The 21,871-nt window shown below is 49.3% G+C and overlaps 1 protein-coding gene across 3 annotated transcripts in view; it reads right to left on the bottom strand.

Moving 5' to 3' along the window:
- Window positions 1-3,992: 3,992 nt before the first annotated feature.
- MORN1 (MORN repeat containing 1) overlaps window positions 3,993-21,871 on the bottom strand; it is an 87,933-nt gene continuing 70,054 nt past the window's right edge. For 2 of the 3 annotated variants that reach the window (XM_053281502.1, XM_053281503.1), the window contains 2 exons: window positions 16,574-16,647; window positions 3,993-5,408 (listed from right to left, as the gene is read on the bottom strand). In XM_053281502.1, the coding sequence (XP_053137477.1) occupies window positions 5,197-5,408; window positions 16,574-16,647 (286 nt within the window). In that variant the 3' untranslated portion in view covers window positions 3,993-5,196. The remainder of the gene's footprint in view (window positions 5,409-16,573; window positions 16,648-21,871) is intronic. The other variant, XM_053281504.1, reaches the window with a different exon arrangement.

Raw genomic sequence — 21,871 nt, 5'->3', positions numbered from 1 at the left:
AGTGGGCATGAATTGGTCTCGTTGCTAAGCAAGGTCTGCCTTGGTTTGTGTTTGGATGGGAGACTTCATGTCAGCGCTGCAAGAGAGTTCCCTTAGGGGATGGGGCCACAAATAGCTCAGTGGAAGAGCATCTGCATGCCGAAGTTTCCAGCTTCACATCTCCAGAGAGGGTTGGGGGAGACTCCTGCCTGGAACCTTAGAGAGCCGCTGCCACTCAGGGTAGACAATACTTAGCAAGATGGACCAAAGCCTGACTCAGCATATGGCAGCTTCCTATGTTGGTTACCTCGAAACTGAAACCAAAGCCCTAAGCAGAGAAAGTGGAAACTGGTTCCAAATAAGTGGAGGCATAAGCAAATATGCAGGTTTCACTTTATATTATCAATTGACAATTTTTCTGGTTTTTATCCTGTTTAATTTTGTTTGTTAAAATATTATTTTTGGTGGCATTAATTAATTAATTAATTATTACTATAAAAGCAGTTTTAATTGGTTTTTAAAATAGTCCACTTGTTTCTCCTCAAGTTCAATAGCTATCATGGTATTCTTTTTATACAATACCATACATTATTCTTTTTAAAAAATAAAATAAAATAAAATATCATAAATTAAAATCACGGTTAGTTGTTTTAATTGTGTTTCTGTTTGTTTTATATCAGTGTAAACCTCCTTGAGCCATTTGGGCTCAGCAGGATTACAACTGCAACTGCTCTGGTGGAAGCAAGCATGAATTGTCCCCTTTGCTAAGCAGGGTCTACCCTGGTTTACATTTGGATGGGAGACTACCTGCATGCTTGCATGCGGAAGATTCCAAGTTCCCCTCCCTGGCAGCATCTCGAGATAGGGCTGGGAGAGATTCCTGCCTGCAACCTTGCAGAAGCCGCAGCCAGTCTGTGTAGACAATACTGAGCTAGATGGACCAAAGTCTGACTTGGTAAAAGGCAGCTCTCTATGTTCTTACTACACATGTTTATAAACCACTTTTCAACTAAAGTTTTCAAAACGGTGGACACAGAAACAAACAAACAAATAAAATGGTTATTTTAAATAAAACAAACAAAAATAAAATACAATGCAAAAACATAACAAATAATAACATGATCTCTCTCCTTTGCTACCTAGTATGTATAAAACAATCGCAAATGTCTCTTTAAACGCAGATGGAATTTTTGCCACCACTCGCTGTAACAGACTATCCTTATTTTCAATCTGAAGAAGGGGTTATAACCCACAAAGCATCTGTTGGTCTAAAAGGTTCTACCTTGTTCTGTTGTTGTTGTTCTAATAAAATACTAGATTGCAAGTAAAAGTTGGATATTCTTCTGCATGCTTCGTATCGCAACTTTTTAAGGCTCTAAACTGATTATCAAATCCCATCTGATGTCTAAGTTGGAAGACGGGTGACTCTGTGCTGTCATAGCTTGACATATGATCTCACATAGACCCAGGAGGCTTGGCCTGTGCTGAAATGTGTGTGCACACACTAAAAAGTGCCCCTGTAATTCTCTGCTATGACCAAGGGTTCCTTAGCAGATAAGTTCCCAGATAAAGGATCTTCTCCATCTCAAACATTTGAGAATGGCTGTCTGAATATTTGGGAAGGCTCCCGGACAATTTGGAAGTGCTTTTCATTGTTTTTAAACGTCAGAAAAAGTAATTCATCTGACACACACGCCCGAAAGAAGAACTCTTAATGGACTGAAACTTTTGAATAGACCTGTTTTAGGCAGATCCCATTCTAAATTTTGTCTTCATAAACTCCAGATGTACTGTAACTGGCTCCAATTGGCTTGCCCATCAAGAAAGCTTGGACGCTACAGCCGTTGTTAAATGGGGCATTTCCCCCACAAACAGAGGTGGGCTTCCAAGAGCACACTACACTGGTGCTCTAGAATCTGAACAGGCTTACCAGACATCCTTCCGTACTGGCTTACCATACATCCTTCCGTACTGGCTTACCATACTTCCTTCCGTACTGGCTTACCATACTTCCTTCCAGGGGCTGCCTTTGGCCTATGAACTCTAAACGGCTTCCTTCTTTCAGAAGTCAAAGTGATCCTTTTCAGACCTCCTTTCCTCCAGAGAACCTGTTCCATGTCATCATCTGCAGAGGAACCTGCACATATCAGCTGAGAATGTTCTGCGAGCTGTAGAAGATTCTGCAGCATGTTCTAGGTTACACAGTCTGCTCACAGGAAGCACGGAAGACGTTTTGTGGCCAGCACAACAGACTTTATGCAGGATCTAACCGGGTGCAAAATAGTTCCTCAAAGAATGGGGCTTTGGAGCCTTCCCAAAAGTAAAATTCAACAGTAAAATTGTAGGCATTTTTGCACAGAGGGTTAGGGTGAGGGTAACAAATGGTTGTCCTCACTCCATGGAGTCATCTTTGGAGGACAGTCCTGCCAGTTTTCATTTCCAGTCCTCTAACAACATTGATAACATTTTATAGTATTTTTTGTGTTTCAAAAACTTTGTCAAGCTTTGAAAACCATTGCAGATCTGGATGCTGCAGACCCAATGGTCAGGGCACGATGAGTGTGCAAACACACTGAAACCTGGAAGTCTTGCAATGCAATTGTCTCCCCCCCACCCCCATCTCTAGGAGGGCAGACCCTGTAGAAAACCACAAGGACCCTTCGTCCCCCTGGATGGTACCAACCACCCCTTTGGGCTCCTCTAGTAAGAGTTGGGAACCCCTGTTGTAGGCAATTGGTAACTGGTGGCACCCTTGGGGTCACCATGTTGTACCCGGCTCCAGTTGCTGCGCCTCGGGGGATGATGGGTGTTGTAGTCTAAAAACATAGGAGGGCCCAAGGATGGGAGCCTCTGCTGTAAGTAATTGGTCCCTGTTGTGCACTTCCCTGGGGCCACATTCTCCAAGTTTCTCCCTTCCTCTGCCTCTGTTCATAGGCTGTAGGAGGGGCCTCAGAAGTGCTGGGGAGGGGGTTACTTGTCGCCCTATTCCTCCACCAGCCGCCAGGGAGAGGGATCAGACCGCTCCTCACCGGGAGCCTCTAGGGCCAAGTCACTCCCGTCTCTCCAGACCTCCTCATCCCTGGCCGAACCTTAAATAACAGACAAACTTTCTCCCCTTCGCCACCAGGAGGCAACCTGCTGGCCCACCCAAGGTCTGTTGGTTCCTGGGTGCCTCGGCTCTCCCTGGCAACCGGGGAAGGTACCTGCTGGCTTTGCCTGTACCCAGGAGCTGTGTGACTTCTGTCTTCTCGGCCCCACGACTGGGTGAGTACTCTGGCAACATCTTCAGGGAGGGCTGGGAGAGACTCCTGCCCGAAACCTTGGAGAAGCCGCTGCCAGTCCGGGTAGGCAATCCTGAGCGAGATGGGCCAAGGGCTTGACTCAGTTTGGCAGCAATGTGTTTATCTAAGTTATCTGCCACTCTGTTCTAGTTATATGGTGGCTTCCTATGTTCCTGAAGCGCCACAGTCCCGGAGATCTTTCTCGCGTGCGTCTTCCGAGCCCGCCGCTCTGCTCCCTCTTGGCTCTCGCTGCCATGACACACGATTGAGTCTTCTGCTGCTCCCCCAGCGTGGCAGAGCACGGTGAGTCTCCAACACCGGCTGCTGCCAGACACAAATATGTTCCAAACAGATCCACTCACCACGCCTCCTCCGCCATTACTGCTCAGCTACGTTCCTGGCCCGTTCCGCGCTGAGGCTTTATTTTTGAATCATTAACCCGGCTTTGGATCCTCTCGCGCTGATGACAGGAGACACTGTTTGAGATTGCTGGCAGCCTTCCGTGTGTGCCATCTTGCAGTGGGCGAAGAGTTTTCTTTTCCAGTGTACTGGATGAACAAGAATTCTCTCCCCCCCCCCCCCGCCCGCCCCGCGAGCAAAACGATACAGTCACAAATGTGTTATTAGGGAGGCAAGCGTGGCATCATAAATGTAATCTGTGATCGACGTTCTTGGCCGTTAGCTGACCATCTGGTTCACTGGGTTTTATGGTCCACAGTTATCAGACTAAACTGTTGCACAAACTCCAATTTATTAGGACAGGGTTGTTCGTGTGTGTGTGTTTTTAAAAACAGAAATCAAAGACACAGCTTACTTGGTATAAAGAAATAACGAAAAATACTGCTCGCTAGCAGGACAAAGGTCTTTGGCCTGTATGAATGCAATCTGAGATGTCTACAATTTGTCCCAAATGCTGGCTGACAAACCAATCATGAAGCAGGCTGTGGGTGGGTATTCTGTGTGGCAGCTCCCTTAGAACCAGCTTGTAGGGCTGTTTTCACGATTGACATGAGGGTAAGAGAAGCCTCTCGCCCTAATTCCAAAGCTGGCTGGGATCCTGAGTGGCCACTGTGAGGATTCTACCAGCAAGGCAGGAGGAGGGGAAAATGCTCACCTGTGAGCTGGGTATAGAGGTGGAAGGTGTGGGGTATGCTTCCCCGCAACCCTCCCTCTGGAGCTGGGCTCCAGATCTGGGCTCACCTCTGCCCCCTGCCTCCGCACCCAGCTCTCAGACAATTATTTCCCCCTCCTTTTTCCACGCTTGTAGAATTCGCATGATGGCCACTAGGGGTATGCACGAATTAAAAAATGCAGTTCGGCTCGAATTCGAAACCCGTTCAGTAGAACTAACTGGCCGTTTTGGTCTGTTTGACCAAACCATTCTGGCGGTTCAGCGGCTAATAAAGGGGGATCCTTTTTCGGTATCCAGTTAGGGTTCCCCTTTACAAGTAAAGAGGTGGGGGTCCTGGCTCCTGTGAAGGGGCAGCCGGGGGGGGGGGCAGGGAGGTTGGCAAGAGCGGTAGATAAAAAGGTCTTCTTTTCCTTATTGTCCAATGTGGCTGCTGACACAGCCGCTTGCCCCCGCCCCGTGCAGCCCATATCCAAAGCGTGCGTGGTCCTCCCGTTTTTAACAAGCCACCAGCACAGAGGTCTGCCCAAACCAAGCTTGGTTCGGTTCGATTGCGGACTGAACCTCCCTCGGTTCGGTCCACGATCAAACCTCCAAACTGGCCTGGTTCAAAGCGAACCAGTTTGGCGCCGTACCGTTTGTGCACACCCCTAATGGCCACTTGGGAGCGCGTCCGGTTCTCGAATTAGGTAGGAGGCTTCTCCTACCCTATCTCCAATTGTGAGAACAAGCCACATGTGTCCTGGGAGTGGGATGTGGAAGTTACTGGGGGTGGGTGGGTGGTTACATAACTAATCAATTCTTGTGCTACTCAAAGGACACATACTTCCCCTGAGTTCTGTCGGGAGTTGGTGGTGCTCCGTCTTTCTTTGAACTGCCAAGACCTTGTTGAGTTTCCTCCCCGGAACCCGTGCGTTTGCCTCTCTCTGACAACACCCTCAAGAGCTTGAAAGCAGGCGGGAGACGCCGGCCTAGAAATGGCGGTGAAGTCACGTCACGGACCATAACTACATAGTCTCCTGAAAGATATAATGGGAAAGCAGGAATTAAAGGACAGGACCAGATTGATAAACACACTGTGCATGCTATGGAGTGGGACCCCGATGAATAATTTACCTGACAAGCAACGTCTATGGAAGAATGCTCTTTTACCATGGATTAATCATCATGTGCAAAAGGAGCAAGCTTCCTCTTGTTTTTAGGAACGTCGGCAGCGGCCTTATACCAAGCCAGAGCTCATTACTGTCTACATTGACTGGAAGCAAGGTTTCGGGCAGGAGTCCTTCCCAGTCCTATCTGGAGATGCTATGAGGGATCTGGGGTCCTCTGGGTGGGAAGCAGATGATCTACCACTGGGCAATGCTCCTTCCCATTGTCACACCTGCCAGGAGTTCACTCACTCAGCTCCTTGGCATTTCCTCCAATCACGATGTGCGCTTCCGGCCGCCTCCGGTCCAAGGAGGCAACGGGGAGGAAGGGAAGGACGCTGCCGCCCCACCAGAGTGAGAAAAGGCTCAACATCATCTTAAACTCAGGGCCATCTTCTCTTCGGGTAGATACGGTCTAAAATGAAACCCTGCTGTATAGTGGAAATTAATAACAGCAATTAATTAATTAATGGGGCACAGTTTCCAGCTTGATTGCCTGGGCGCTGGGGGAAACACGTGGGAGCATTTGCGTCTTGGATTAGATGAGAAAGCCCTCGAAGGAAGAGATTTATTTGCCCCACTGTACGGGCTGCAAAATAGCTGGAGGGTTTTCAGACAGCAGGCTTTACTGTGAGTTTGAACTTGCCCCAAAGAGCTCGCAGGGACTTCAGGGCAAATTGGGCCGATGTGTGAAAGCACACCTCCATCCCGGAGGCGAGGCGAGCCAAAAGCCCTGTGTGAAAAACGCCCTGGAGAACATCGGAGTGGCAGGAATGACGCGAAAATAAAAGTAAATAAGAAATAAAAAGCAAGGAGGGAAAATGTTTTGTTGCCCTAGAAACTGTGCAGTCAGTTCTTATTACCTTCCCTTTGTGACCTGTTAACCTTCTGCATATTTTGGCATGGCGCAGATGTAAGAAAGGCCCCACAGACCTGGAATCTCACAGTATGTGGAAAAATCCCAGTAACTAGGGTTAGGGTGACAGCTCTGGCTGGCTTCTAAATGGGGCTATGACGTCTCTTAAGTCTCCGTCCTCCAAGCAGGGACGGGAGCTTGCTGGCACTGGGGTTTTTTGTTTTTTTTTAAATAGAGTCTCCAGACCCTCTGGGGCAACAGGGCAATTGCCCACTTCCTAACAGGCTTTCTAGACGATGTGCATTGTTTGTTACATTTTCCACCCGACTAACTTGAAACGTATAGTTCTCCTGCAATGCTGCGACCAGGTTTGGGCAAAATGGGAGGGGTCTTTCGGGCAATTTTCCAGAGGGGGCAAAATGGTGGCATTATCAATAGCGGTAGTGTCTGTTGCGACCAAAGCCGTTTCCCCCACAGAACCCCCTTGGAAGGATGCTGTATTATGACGTAATATTGTCCTGGAGCTTCCATGGGAACATAGGGAGCTGCCATATACTGAGTCAGACCACTAGTCCATCTCGCTCAGTATTGTCTTCACAGGCTGGCAGCGGCTTCTCCAAGGCTGCAGGCAGGAACCTCTCTCAGCCCTCTCTTGGAGATGCTGCCAGGGATCTTGAAACTTCTGAAACTTCTGCTCTTCCCACCCCCTGAGGGGAATCTCTTACAGTGCTCACACATCAAGTCTGCCATTCATATGCAACCAGGGAGGACCCTGCGGACTAGTTACGCTTGTTCAGCTCTGGATGACCCTACTGAAGCTGCTCACTGAGTCAGACCCTTGGTCCGTCTTGCTTAGAATGGCCTACACGGACTGGCAGCAGCTCTCCAAGGTTTCAGGCTCGGGAGTCTACCCGGAGATGCTGCCAGGGATTGAACCGGGGACCTTCTGCGGACCACGCAGATGCTCTGCCACTGAGCTATGGATGCATCCCCGATCATGAGATCTCTCAGCTGTAGTCTGAAGTGGCCCCAATCCAGAAGACTGTTTCGCCCTGAAGGGATCTCTGCCTCCCAGCTACATTTATTACATCGTCCTAATATACAACTGTGTGAAGGTTACGCTACTCGAGTGACTGTATTGCTCAGGAGGCAACAGGCTTACAAGGCCACTCTGCCCAAGTCATGCACGCATGGGAAGGGCCCGGTGCTTTGTTAAATAAAGCATGCCGGTCTCAGAAATGGCTGCCAGGAGCCGGGTGGGGAGCTGGTAACTCCAGTGATGTCGACGGCCGTTCTGCGGCGGACTGTCAAACTGTCTTACAAAGTGCAGGGTGAGCTCGGGGCTCGAATCAGGCCTCCTCTGGTGTGAAATGCAACCCGGCCGCCGGATCGTGGCCTCAAGGCAAAGAATACTGTAGGCAATCAACATTATACGGGGATTAAAGCGAGGAATATGTTATTACCGGAGCTGGATCCAGGCCAGGACACCTGGGCTAAGAGTCCCTTAACTCAGAGGGGGTGGGAATGCAGTGAGATTTCTCATATTTAGACTAGAGTTAGGCTGCTAAAGGGGACCTCTCAGCAACTGGAGCGGGGGTCGGAAATGTCTTTTCGTTCTGCTCCCTGCAGAATCCAAACGAGGCCAAGAATTCTGCCCAGAATGAAAACAAGCACAGTGGAGTCGCTTGGCTTAAGGTTGCTTTGGCTTGATAGCTGATGGACATAGGCCATCATTGCATCCTATATGCAATGTCTTGGGAGTCAGCTCCACTCAACTCGGTGGTATATACTTTCAAGTAAACGCGCACAGGAGCAGGCTGCCGAAGCACTTTTTGCAAAGTGAAATGGTGAAATGGGTGAGATTCTTGAATCGAATAATTCCAAAAGAATGGGAAATGTTATGTTCCTTACGGATACATAACCAGAATATCTGCGGGTGGGAGGGAAGAACTGGCAGACTTGACGTAACCTGTCGATACATCAGTTTCACAAAAAATCTGGTGGGGGGGGGGGAATGAAGGAGCCAAAAAACTGCCCCGTGTAACTCAATGGAGTGGAATGTTCACAAACCCACAGGACAGTTAACAGACAATCAGGTGGGCGGGACTAATAGAACTCAGCGGTGAGGAGGAAGGAAGGAGGTCTTGAACAAGAGCAGGACATTTCTCAGCTTGAAGAATACTCAATGAAGACTTCAAAACTCCTTCGGTGTCTGAGGGGGGAAACTGCCTACAACTTTTACCATCCTCAGGTACAGGCTCAGGTAACACATGCACACACCAGAGTTATATGCTTGTCTCTGTATATTTGTAAAATCCCTGTCTGCATGCCAAAGATCAATCCTGACTATTTTGCATGGCTGAAGACTCCTCTCTCAGTGCGGTATGCTCTGTTTACAATGGATTAGCCTGTCCTACACAAATTTATAAACAAAGACGTTGCTTGGATAAAGATATATTCAAAATACTTAACCGCCTTGTAAGAGGGCAGAAGGGAGATCAGGATAAGGCTAGATGGGCCAATGGTTTGATATACAATAGTTTCTTAGGCTCTAAGTTAGGGTCTTGCAGCTGCAAACAGAGCAAAGCTTGAGGCGAGCAAAGAGGGGGCAGATAATGTCATTCAGGGAACAAAGATTTTGCTATACTCGAAATACTTATAGAGGTAAGGGAATTCATGTTGTGAATTTATTTACCTGGCTATTGCAGCTTGCTTGGCATTTTCAAATTATTCAGAAAATGGGTCAGATTCCTCTTAGGGTTTTTTTTTTTTTTTAACATTTTATGTCCCGCTCTTCCTCCAAGGAGCCCAGAGTGGTGTACTACATACTTGGGTTTCTCTTCACAACAACCCTGTGAAGTAGGTTAGAGGCTGAGAGAGAAGTGACTGGCCCAGAGTCACCCAGCTAGTTTCATGGCTGAATGGGGATTTGAACTTGAGTCTTCCCGGTCCTAGTCCAGCACTCTAGCCACTACACCATGCTGGCTCTTAGCAAATATTGTCTTTTTGGATTAGGACACACCTTCTCGTCTGCTTTCCAGGTTAGTTTTCTCTTCCTGTCCAAGACCACAGGGCAGGAAAGACTACATTGGGAAATCAGTACTAAGCCAGCTGAAATCTGTAGTGAAGTCAACCCTGCACCCTCCTGCACACGTGGTCTCACCCAGCCCAGTTCCTGGCCAGGAAGGAAGCGAAGGGGCTGGCCTGGCTCCTGAGAGGCTGGCGGCGTCTCCTGGCTCCTGGGAAGCTGGAGGCGTCTCCTGGCTCCTGGGAGGCTGGCGGTGTTTCCTGGCTCCTGGGAGGCTGGCGGTGTTTCCTGGCTCCTGGGAGGCTGGCGGCGTCTCCTGGCTCCTGGGAGGCTGGCGGCGTCTCCTGGCTCCTGGGAAGCTGGAGGCGTCTCCTGGCTCCTGGGAAGCTGGCGGTGGCTTCTGGGAGGCTGGCGGCATCTCCTCCCTACCTGGCTGCACTGGCTTCTAATGCTTGTTCTGGAGCAGAGTAGCGAGTGAATGAGGTTCCTTTAAACAACAGAGGCCATTTAAAACAACAATTTCAAGCTATAGAACCATAATATATTATGGTTGTGAATTGTCTATATTGACTGTATTGCTGCCAAGTTCTGGTCTGGTGGATGGCAGAATGGGAAATATTTAGGCGTGCCCAAGACCCCGTTGAGTCCCGCCTGCAGGAGCACAGTAGGTTGTTGAGTCCTCGGTTTAATTCTCAACTGCAGTGCAACCATTACTTTGGTAAAGGTTCTCACTTGTGGCTTTACATGCTAGGCTTTTAGGAACTGAAGCCAACCTGCTCAACCACTAGCACCACCACCAAATCTTTTCTAGACACGTGGAAACGTGTCCTCTGTTGAGAGACTGAGCGGGCACGCTCTTTCCATCTGCACAACTGTCAGCAGCGTTCGTTCCCCATCAGAGATACTTTCTCCCTTTCCTTCAGTGGGCCTGGATCCGAAAATGCAGACCCGTCCTGGATTTACATTCCTCTCCCTCCCTCCGCCCCCTTTCAACAGAGCCATGAGCTCATTGGCGATCTTATCGAGAGATTGCTTCCACACTTCCATTTGCATTCCCGCCCCCCCCACCCCACCGCTTAATTGATTACATGCACAGGCCTCTTCTGAGATTTTCCTGCTCCACTTGCCACTTTCCTCTTGCCCATAAATAGTCTCCAAAAAATGCTACCAGAGAGGAGAACATTTAAGTTGAGGCCTCAGACGCGTCTCTGGTCTCCCCCACCCCACTGAATTCCTCGCGGTGGGTGAGAACCATCCCCCCTTGGCTTTCACTTTGGGCCCGTTGACAGTACAATCCGATAAAATGGGTTCAAACTGGTTTACAGCATCAGTGCTAGTCTGGTGGTCTCCCCAGTGCTGGGGAGGAGAGCTGGTCTTGCGACAGTGAGCATAAATTGCCCCCTTTGTGAAGCAGAGTCTGCCTTGGCTTGCATGGGTGAGAGATGGATGGAGCTGTAGCTCCGTGAAAGAGCACCCGATCTGCAGGCAGATGGCCCCTGGCATCTCCAGGTAGGGCTGGGGGAGACTCCTGCCTGCAACCTTGGAGAAGCCGCTGCCAGCCTGTGTAGACAATGTTGAGCGAGATGGACCCAAGGCCTGACTCAGTATATGGCAGCTTCCTATGTTCCTTCTACCAAGGGATTTGTGCTGCTAGTTGGGAAGTGAGGACCACATGTAGGCCATTTTAGGTTTGGAGTTGTTTTTCCCTTCCCACATTTGTTTTCAAAAATCTTGCTTGTGGATGCCACCCGATCCTCAAGAACCTCAAAGAGCGCGCAGAGTTTCTTCCAAACGGAGGATGTGTCTGTCGTAATGAGGAACATTTGACAAAGCGGGCTCAGGCACCCAAGCTGTGTGGCAGACGTTTCTCAGAAACCCAGAGATCGCCCATATAAGTGGGCTTCTTCCTCACAATATGGACCAAATGAAGCCTGCGGGCGATATGCAACTCATGGGAACAGCTCTTGCCACAGGTAGACAAGGATAAAGCCCGTGGTCTGGTCTCCTGCGGTCTACCACCCAAACCAAACTCACAGATGCAAGTCTGAAGGTGTGTAAACTAGGTATATTGTTGAAGCCAAGCTGATCTGGTCCTGGAGGTTGCCTGGACAGAGTTTCTTCCTGGAAGCCATATACCTGGGAGCCATATACAAGGTATGCCGGGTTTTTGGAGGAAGAGCCATGCATATGTGAAAGAAACAGCGTCCCTTGGCACAAGCGCTTAAGAGAGCCTGAATTAGTATCTAGGAAGACATTCCCTTAATTATCGTAAGAGGCTGGGTACACTATTTGCTTAGGGGAAGAAGAAGAAAAAAACCACTCTAGATTTTGTGCCAAGAAAAAGCAAAGCGGATTTCTATGACCTCAATAAATTATGCAAAGACACATGTTTAGATTTGCACGCAATTTGCATAATTTATCTTGCTGCTGCTAACCACCGGGAGGAGCAAGCAACGGCGAGATGAGCCAACCTGCATGCCCTGACCATTGGAGGGCCTGCTCAGGTCTGCTTCTGGCTTCGGGCTGTCGGAGATGTCGTGGGAGAGCCCACGAAGTTTCCAGCCAGGCGCTGCAGCTGCAGAAGTCTAGAACGCTTGGGGTCTCCCATGTTGAAATTATCAGAATGGAAGATGCCGAATCGGACAAGGTTCAAAGACAGAAGCATACAGCCCTGGACCAAAGGGAGAGGATGTTCCCCTTGACCCTCTCGAACAGCCGTGCCGGAAACAAAAGATTGGTTTGGATCAGGGGTGGGCAAACCTAGCCCTCCAGCTGTTCTAAAACCACAACTCCCCTCTTCCACAGCCACAATAAATTGTGGCTGGTTTTTGCCTCTAAAGCCCTTAAAGGCCAAGGGTATTTAAGAGAACGCCTTCTTCATGATGAACCCCGCCACCTATTAAGATCTTCAGGGGAGGTTTGTCTGAGAGTGCCTCAGGCTCATCTGGTGACGATTCGAAGGCGAGCCTTATTCATTCATTCATTCATTCATTCATTCATTCAATTTCTGTACCGCCCTCCCAAAAATGGCTCAGGGCAGTTTACAGCAGAAAAATAATAAATAAGTAAGATGGCTCCCTGTCCCCAAAGGGCTCACAATCAAAGAAGAAACATAAGATAGACCCCAGCAACAGTCACTGGAGGGATGCTGTGCTGGGGCGGGATAGGGCCAGTTACTCTCCCCCTGCTCAATAAAGAGAATCGCCATGTTAAAAGATGCCTCTTTGCCTTCTCTGAGGTTGCCCCAGAACTGTGGAACGCACTTCCTGCTGAGATCCCTGTTGGCTTTTAGGAAGCAACCGAGAGACACCTCTCTTCAGCCGAGCTTTTCCGCTAACTGGTAGTTTTTGTGGGTATTTTTGATTTGATCTTTTTATATGTTTCAACTGTTCAAATTTCTTGTCCTGTTTGTATTCCTATGAACCGCGTAGAGACTTTGGTAGTGGGTAGTACACAAATATGCTCAACAAATAGTCCAACAATCCCCGGGGACCCAAGGCTGAGAACTCTTGAGATGTCTAAACCGACATCTCGTTTCCAGTGGCAGATGCTTCGGGGGAGCTTGTACAGGGCAGGAAGGCCAGCGGCCCACTCAGTTCTGGGGGTTGCGGTTGTGTGCTTGCAAAAAGCAAGGTGGGAGGTGGGGAGCAGGATGGTCTGCGGAGGCCCAGCTGGGTAGGGCGGCTCCCCCTCCTACCTGGTTCCGAAGAGGGGGACGGAATCCGAGTCAGAATCCGAGTCGGAATCCGGGTCGGGAGTGCTCCACCTTTCCCGCTGCGGCTTAACATCATACCCGATTTTTCAGGCACACGGACGAAAATCAGGAGTGCACCCGGTGTATGTTCATCTTCCTGCGATTCTTAAATCCACCCTATTTACTGCCTTCCCATCGTATTAACGGGACACCTCATCCCAAGCCCTGCCAGGACCTCCCCCTACCCAATCGATGCTTGGGTTTGATTTTGTTTGTCAGCCGTTTCACCCAACACTCGGAGAAAGGCTGCAGTGAGGATTTTGTGTACGCCAGCCTTCCTCTGCCTCGTTTCCCCACCCATCTGTTCCCCAAACAGGCTGACATTTAGAGGATGGGGAGAGAAGACGTCATGTGGCAGCGAGCGGTGCCAAGCCTGGGCTCAGCCTCTCTGGGCCTTGCAAGGCAGGGCCGTGCGACTTTCCAGACAGGAGCTTGCACAGAGGGGCAAAAGCAGGCTGCCCGCGATGCAAGCGGCGTCTTCCAAGGTGCTCCCGACATGGTGAGGAACGCTGGTCTTGGGGTAGCAAGCATGATTTGTCCCCTTTGCTAAGCAGGGTCCATCCTGGTTTGCATTTGGATGGGAGTCAACATGTGCCAGCATTGTAAGAGGTTCCCCTTAGGGGATAGGGCCGCTCTGGGAAGACCGTCTGCCTGCTTGCAAGCCACAGTGACCTTTGGTTGTGGATTATGGGAGCTGAAGTCCAGTAACATCTGGGGACCCAACACTGAGAATCCCTGGTCTAAAGAATACTCCCGCAACACAGTCACTACCTTTTCTGCTTCTGAGGGTAAAAGATGCCTAAAACTTTCATCAGGCACAGGTTCGGGTGATAGGCTGCAACATTCTGTTGGAAGTCCATACTTTTCATTTATATAAGTTCCAATAGAGTACATGACCTTTGAGGTCCATTTTGCACCCTGCCTGTATTCCTGGATTCCCTCACCTGCATTCTGGAATGGTCCAGGCCCATTCAGACCAGACCATAAGCTTGCCCCCTGCATATGTGAAAAGTCACAGGTCCCCCCTCAGATGAGAGTGGAATTTAATAATGTCCAAGTTAAATGTGTTTAGAATTGAGGTGTTCACTAGTTAGAGCTCTTATTACAATTACTGGAAGGCATTAAAGTGATCTACAGATTCAGTTCCCTACATTATTATCTCTTTTTTTTTCTTCCCATGGACATCTTCTGGGAGATGGTAAATAGTGGTAAAAGTATCATAAAAGAAAATACAGCTGTAGTTAAAGAAAATCATTATGTAAAGGTTTATGAAATTTGTGACCACTAATAGTCAAAGGTAATGGGCCACAGGCTATGCAGAATACGGCATGAGGTTTTATTTTCCCCGACCTACAGATGAAAGTTTTAGAGATGTAAAAAGCTTCAGAGGTCACTAACTTCAGGGGATAAATAGAAAAGGGAAAGGAAAAAAGGGGATATTACAGATTCAAGATAATGTGGGGGGAAGTCCAGTTTTCTTTTGGGGTCCATAAGCCGAACTGTGTGCTTTGTACAAAGAGGAAGAACAAAGAAACAAGATTATGTACCAAAGGTATCAGAATGCAGGGTATTCGTATGGGTTCCATTCTCTGGATACGGAACCCGTGAACAGCGAGTCATTTGGGCAATGAACCAGTTCGGTTCCTGGAAGCCCAAAAATTGCCCCCCCCAATGCCCCAAAAAGGTGTTAAAAGGGCAAAATAAAAGTGCCCCATCATGCTTTGCAGGCCTCCAGTGATCTAGCAATGCCCCCCCTGAAGCCAGAAATCACCCATTTTTTCACCCCCTCCCTGTGGTTTTTCATGGTCCCCCCCCTCCAGAAAATAAGTCATAAAATGGCGGCCAGAAATGATCTCCAAGGTCCACTGTGGATACGAACATCCGCAGATCCTGGATCTGCGAATATTGAGGTTCTGCTGTACTCTAACATGTAAGCCAGTGTGCCATCACCCACAAAAGCTTAGGCAGTATTATAACTTCCATATAATCCTTTCGATTGGACTCTGAGTGCTGACTGTTTCTTTGCAAGTACTTCCTAACCTGTATGAATCATGCAAGTTGCAAGAATGGCTTGGTTCCCACAAGTGTTTGAATCGAGGTCTCATGTGGGTTTACTGACATTAGTGGGATTGGGTGGACCCACACAAAGGCGGGAATCTCAGGTTCTTCTCAGGCCATCAACCACCTCAGGGTGGGTTCACACAATCACAATAATGTGGGTAACCCACATTAAACCGAGATTTGAATGACTGATGACTAATATTGACATGAAAAGCCTAATTCAGGCTAGGGTAGCCCTGCATGGTGCACTGAAGGATTCCTGGAGGCCATGGAAACAAGCAATCCGCGCTGCACAGAGCAGCCCGGACTGTGTGGGTGCATGCCAGCCTGCTGAAGATTTGGGGCAGATCGTCTTGGGATGGGGGATGTAGGTGAAACCATGCCTTCCCCGCAGCCCCCATGAGCATAGCCTTAATGTGTGGACCAGGCCAGCGTGCAGGATTGACTAAGGCAGGTCACATGATCAACACTAGGGTAGGAGAAGCCTCCGATTCTAATTCAGGAGCCCCGTGTGTTCCCGTTTTAAGATCACAGGTTAGGAAAAAAGCAAGGCCGGAGGCTGGGAACCTGAGCGTGAGCTAACTCCCCGCTGGGTCGGATGATTTCCCCTCCTACCTCGCCTCGGAGCTGGGGATGGGATCTGGGTTGGGCGTGCTCATCACACCCAGATGGGCTTCAGCTCCTGATCAAGCTCCCATCCTCCGACCTTGTTTTTATCTCACACACAATCTGAAAACAAGAGTGCACGTGACTTCCGGATTCAGGCAGGCCAGTGTCTACCGTGTGAAATGCCACACTGTGTAGAATGTCTTCTGCGTAGCCATGGGGAGGGACAAGAACCTGAGGCCTGGACAAGGAAACCCCCCACCCTGGAGCCCTGAAAGTCTCAAGAAATTGTGGGAACAGGGTCTCTGCACTTCCAGGAGATCGCCTGCCAGGCTGGTGCTTTCCCATGTGCAACTCGGTTTGCTCCTTCCGATTCGAGGAATAGGAAGTGAACCGGTTCCCACACCCTTCCTTACGATCAGATGCAAGAGAAAATTAAAATCACGGAGAATGCCAAACAAACAGTAATCCAAGAATGAGGGGAATCACGATTCTTGAGCCTAAAATTAACATGGAATGATGAATGAATCACCTCACCAAGACACCGAAACAAAGGCGCTTTGAAGCGAGGGTTGGGGACTGCGCGCGGCAGATGTCGGCAGATTAACACAAACATGTTATTCACCCTCACGTCGTCATGACCTCTGTGACTTTGCTCTGGAAATTAGCCACCCCGCTGGAAAAGCGATCCACAAAACACGGCGATGACGCGGAGAGCGTGAAAACCATACCTGGCAGTGCCCCGAGGTCTCCCGGGGGATCTCGACTCGCGCCGGGGTTGCACCCTGCAGCCGCCACCTTGAACCTGCAAGAGATGATGCAGCAAAGGAGGTCACGCTCCGCCACTTCTGGCAGCAATAACTAGGGTATATTCCCTGCAGCATAAAGGCAGGCCTGCCTGAAGGGGGACCTGGGAAAGGTGGCTGCTTACAGGGCCCCATGATTCAGCAGAGCAACAGAGACTTCTGTAGTTCTGACAGGGCTGGACCATACTGATGAGCTACGGACCTCCATAAAGCAGGGATTCTCAACGTGTGGGTCCCCAGATGTAATTGGACTTCAACTCCCATAATTCCCAATCAAAGGCCACTGGGGCTGGGCATGATGGGAGTTGAAGTCCAGTAACATCTGGGGACCCACATGTTGGGAAACCCTGCCATAAAGTATAACACACAAAATGCGGAAACACAAAGCGGCCGTCAACTGGGCCAGACCTTTGATCCATCTAGTTCAGTCTTGTCTACACTGACCGGCAGTGGCTTCTCCAGGGTCGCAGGCAGGAGTCTTCCCCAGTCCTACATGGGAACAGAGGAAGCTGCCTTCTACCCTTGGTGCATCTCTTTCAGTGTTGTCTACACTGACTGGCAGCAGCTCTCCAAGGTTTCAGGCAGGAGTCTTTCCCAGCCCTACCTGGAGATGCTGCCAGGGATTGAACTTGGAGAGAATCTATCGATGTGGTCACTAAGAGTCAACACCGACTTGACGGCACTTAATCAATCAATCAATCAATCAATGCTAAGTTGACTGAGCAAGGGGAAACTGACCTGCACTGACCTGGGGAAAAGTAAAACAGGCTGGAATGAGCTTACTTGTGAGCAGATTGATAGAAAGATCCTGTATGTAGCACTATATGAAATGTTGCATGGAACCTTTGTTTTAATTCCACTTCTAGCTCATTGCAGAGAAGCAATGCTTAAGCTGCAATATAGGGCCCTAGAGTGGGGTTTCCCTGATTCAGCAAATTCCACCAGAAAAAGTTACTGGAATCTTTTGCTGAACAAAAAGGACACCAAGCCAAACAAAATGAAGGGAAAAAATGTAGATTTTCATTTGCTGTCCTGGGACAAGGCAATGCATCATCACGTCTTTCTTTGTCAACTTCGTTTGAAAGTGAACATGAGCAAATCTCTCTGTGTGTCGATTGCTTTTTGTTTTTGTTTCAAATCGTCAATTCAAAATATGTTTCTCTCCAAGTTCTTACTCAGTGGAGAATTGTAATAATATCTGCAACCACCACCCAACGTTGCTGCATTAAAGAAAATGACTGTGCCGAGTTACAGAAATGGCTCATCGGAGCTGAGCAATCTAATAAAAGGAGTCATCCAGATGGGCCAGGGAAATTCACATATACATGCAGGGCAGGGAGTGATCACCTCCCTTGGTCGCTTCCCCCCAGAACATGCTCATCAGTGTGGGAGGAGAGCTGGTCTTGTGGTGGCAAGCATGAATGGTCCCTTTCGCTTGCTTATTTATTTATTTATTTGATGTCTATGCCGCCCTTGCAAAAAAAAAAAGAAAAAAAAAGGCTCAGATAAATCCAAATAAATAAATATAAATTATTTATTTTTATTTTATTGAAAATATTTATACCCCACCCCTCCAGGGCGGCTCACAACAAAACAATAAAATAGATACAATGTAAAATAAAAGTAATAAAATTAACCAAATTAAGTAAACAAGTGCAAAGTCAGGTGAAAACCACAATCATAATTAAGTTGCATTAAAAAGCCTCTTAAAAAAGAGGTGTTTTTAGTTGTTTTTTAGAAACACTGAGGGAGGGAGCATGGCGAGGCTGTTCAGGGAGGTCGTTCCAAAACCAAGGGGCCACAACCGAAAAGGCCCCGCCTCTAGTCCCTGCCAACCGGATCTCTGTAAGTGGCGAGGTTGAAACATCAATCAGAACGGCCATCGCTGTTTTATAAGTTTCAAATTAAAAGTTATTTAAAAAGCTAAAAACTAAGAACGAGAAAAATGGAAGAATCTGCCAGATATAGCCAAAGATGGAACATTACAAATCCTCTTCTAAAAGATGTGTTTTCAGTTGGTTTTTAAAAAATCACCGAGGGAAGAGAGCATGGTGAACTTCTTCAGGGAGGGTGTTCCTTCCAAATCCAAAACCAAAGGGCCACAACCGAAAAGGCTCTGTCTCTAGTCCTTGCCAACCAGATCTCTGTTAGTGGCGGGGCCGTGAGAAGGGCCTAAGATGATGAGTGGAGGGCCCTGGCAGATTTATATGGGCGGATACGGTACCCTCAAGATCAGCCCTTGTTGCTCACAGCGGCCAACCAGATCCTTCTGGGAAGCCCACAAGCAGGTCATGACAGCACCCCCCTCCGGCAACTGGTATTCGGAGGTAGACTGCTTCCAGACATGGAGGTTCCATTCCCTATAGCCAACCTCTTATGGAAACAAATTCCAGGCATTGATTCAATGGCGTTTCCTTTCTCTTAAACCTGCTACCTACCAGGGGACTATTCCTGAATTTATTTATTTATTTATTTTTGAGAGGAGGGAGAGAGGACCCAATTAACGTTCATCTTCAGAAACTGGGCAAGTGTTGACCTACGGCAAACTCCTCCTTTGCTCGCTGCGAGGCCTGCTTGGTGAACGACTTCAAAAGCCGAGCTGAGATCAAGTGATTATTTGTGTGCTTGGTTTGTAGGGCTCAGAGATTTATTTAGATTCCTTGCTACAGTATGTAACCTTTAAGATGGACTTAATTGCCAGCTACAAATAAACGCATTGTCTTGTAATAAAAACAATTGGGCCTCTATTAGATATTTAATTGCTCTCACAATGTTTGTCCAGCACTTGCTTATAAACCTCCGAATAATACCGCCCTAACTTATCGGATGAAATTCTCAATTCCCTTACGAAAACATACAGAAAGGCCGCATTCCACGTTTAACTTTTCCTGGCGGACAAATTAAATCTTCCAGGGGGCAGACTTTCCCTTTTTTTCTTTTTCTTTTAATTTCGGTTCGGCGATGACCTCTTTTTCTAGCACTCCATCTTGTGCCCTTCGACGGCTACTGTGGCGTGGGGTTAAATTCTGGGCAGCGGGGATTGCAGGAAAAACCCCATGGCTCTGGCCTCCAAACGCAGCTGAGGCCAGTACTGCAGAAAGACAAGCTGGAAGGATTTTGAGCCACGGGGTTGCGAGGCTACAGCTGGGAAATGTCGCTCAGAGCGCCCTCTTCCCGTGCGGACGTTAGGGCCTGGTTCAGAGTCCTGAACGACAGTGGGTCTAAACTGTGAAGCTCACTCCGCAGGGCACATTGGTCCTCATAGCCATATCACACACGATGCGAAGGCCACACCCATGTCCCAGCTCCATCTGCCCTCCAAGGGTTCTTCGAGGACGTCGCTCTTCATTGCGTGGCCCACGGGTCCCGGGCGGCCTGCACAGTGGTGGCCCCTGGCTGCATCCAGTCCCCTCAGCCGCCGTCTCGCTCTCGCTCAGGAGTGGACCCAGCCGAACGGTGGCCTGTGCTCGACCCCGCCCGGCAGACCCGCCAGTGACGCCCCGCGCGTGGGGCTCGGGCTCCGGAGAGTCCCAAGCGAGCTCTCCCTGTCTCGTTTCAGGCACTGTCTGCTGCCCGACAGCATTTATTTCCCTTCCTCTCCCTCGCTAGAGAGAGGAGATAAACGTGGCCTACAACTCCCAGAATCCCCAGAGGCAATGGCTTCTGCTTGGGGATTATGGGAGTTGTGGTCAACACCATCAGGGAATCCCTGTTAGAAGGAACACAGCTGGGGTGGGCCTTCGGGCAATCGGGCCACGCCCCTTTTGTGCGCAATGTCACGTGCAACTGGGGCTCTGGCGGCCCTTTTCATTGGCGGCCCGGGTTCTTTGAACCTGTTCGCTCAATGATGGCTCTGGCCCTGCTCTTGCTCCCCTCCTGCCTTCACGTGCTCTTTCTCTCTCCACCGCTGCCACCTGCAGTCACTGCACAAACTCTCTCTCTCTCTCTTGTTTCCCGCCTCTTGCCCCCTGCTACCATGGTGTCTGCCCCCAGGCTCTTTCTCTTGCCCCCCTCCTTCTCCTGCTGCAGCCGTGTGTTCTCTCTCTCTCTCTCGCCCTGCTACCACTGCCACAAGCACTGAACACGCTCTCTCTCTCCTGCCACTGCAGCAGGGACAACTGCCTTCTCTCTCTCCCTCCCTTCCCCTCCCCTCCCCGGAACGAGCCCCCTCAATGGCTGCAGCCCCCACTTTATACAAAGTGAAGGTCACTGTACTAGGATTCTGTGAGTTGAATCCTTACAATCCATGGCGGCGTGCAGAAGATACCCTTGGCTACACCACCACAACAGGAAATGGCCACTTGGTGATGAGCTGCATAGTAACTACCCCCAGAAGAAGCATCAGATGCCGGTGTAGCCAGGTAGGGAGAAGGCTCCTCCAGCCTCCCAGGAGCCAGGAGACGCCTCCCAGGAGCCAGGAGACATCTCCAGCCTCCCAGGAGCCACGCCAACCCCTTCGCTTCCTTCCTGACCAGGAAGTGGGCTGGGTGAGACCATGTCTGCAGGGGGGAGCAGGATCATCTCCCCTGAAGGTTTCAGCCAGCCTGCTACTGACTGTTTTCCCCACCCTAGTCTTTCTGGCCTCATCATCTTAAGAACATAAGAACAGCCCTGCTGGATCAGGCCCAAGGCTGCTGGAAGCCTACAGGCAGGAGTGGAGGGCATGCCCTCTCTCCTGCTGCTGTGACTCCCTTGCAACTGGTACTCAGAGGCATCCTGCCTCGGAGGCTGGAGGTGGCCTGTAGCCCTCCAACTAGTAGCCAATGATAGACCTCTCCTCCATGAAGTTATCCAAACCCCTCTTCAAGCCATCCAGGTTGTTGGCAGGAAGAGGAAACGAGTCTGGAAAGCAGACTGGAAGTTGGCCTTTTGGGGTTGGCCTAACCCCCAAAGGCAGTATGTCCTAAAGCGAATCCAGTCCATTGAGTTTGAAAATATCAAGAGATAAAATCTCTTTAATGCGGTAATAAACTAACGTTAATTGCCTTACCTCTATAAGTATTTCAGATATAGAAAAACCCTTACCCCCCTAATAACATTCTTTGCCACCCCATAGCTCCTCCAAAGTAGGTGTTTAGAGACGTCCCTGGTTTAGATCCAACTCCGACCATAACGCAGGGAGAGAATCCCACGCGCCCCCGAGATGCCTTCCAGGTTACTATTCAAAAGCTTTTGCTTCTCTCCATAGTTAAGCATCAAAATCCCAAGAACCGACTGACCTTC

The sequence above is a fragment of the Hemicordylus capensis genome, chromosome 16, assembly GCF_027244095.1.
Source record: "Hemicordylus capensis ecotype Gifberg chromosome 16, rHemCap1.1.pri, whole genome shotgun sequence".
Lineage (NCBI taxonomy): Eukaryota > Metazoa > Chordata > Lepidosauria > Squamata > Cordylidae > Hemicordylus > Hemicordylus capensis.
Note: the sequence above shows the minus strand (reverse complement) of the source record. Positions and strands in the feature narration are given on the sequence as shown.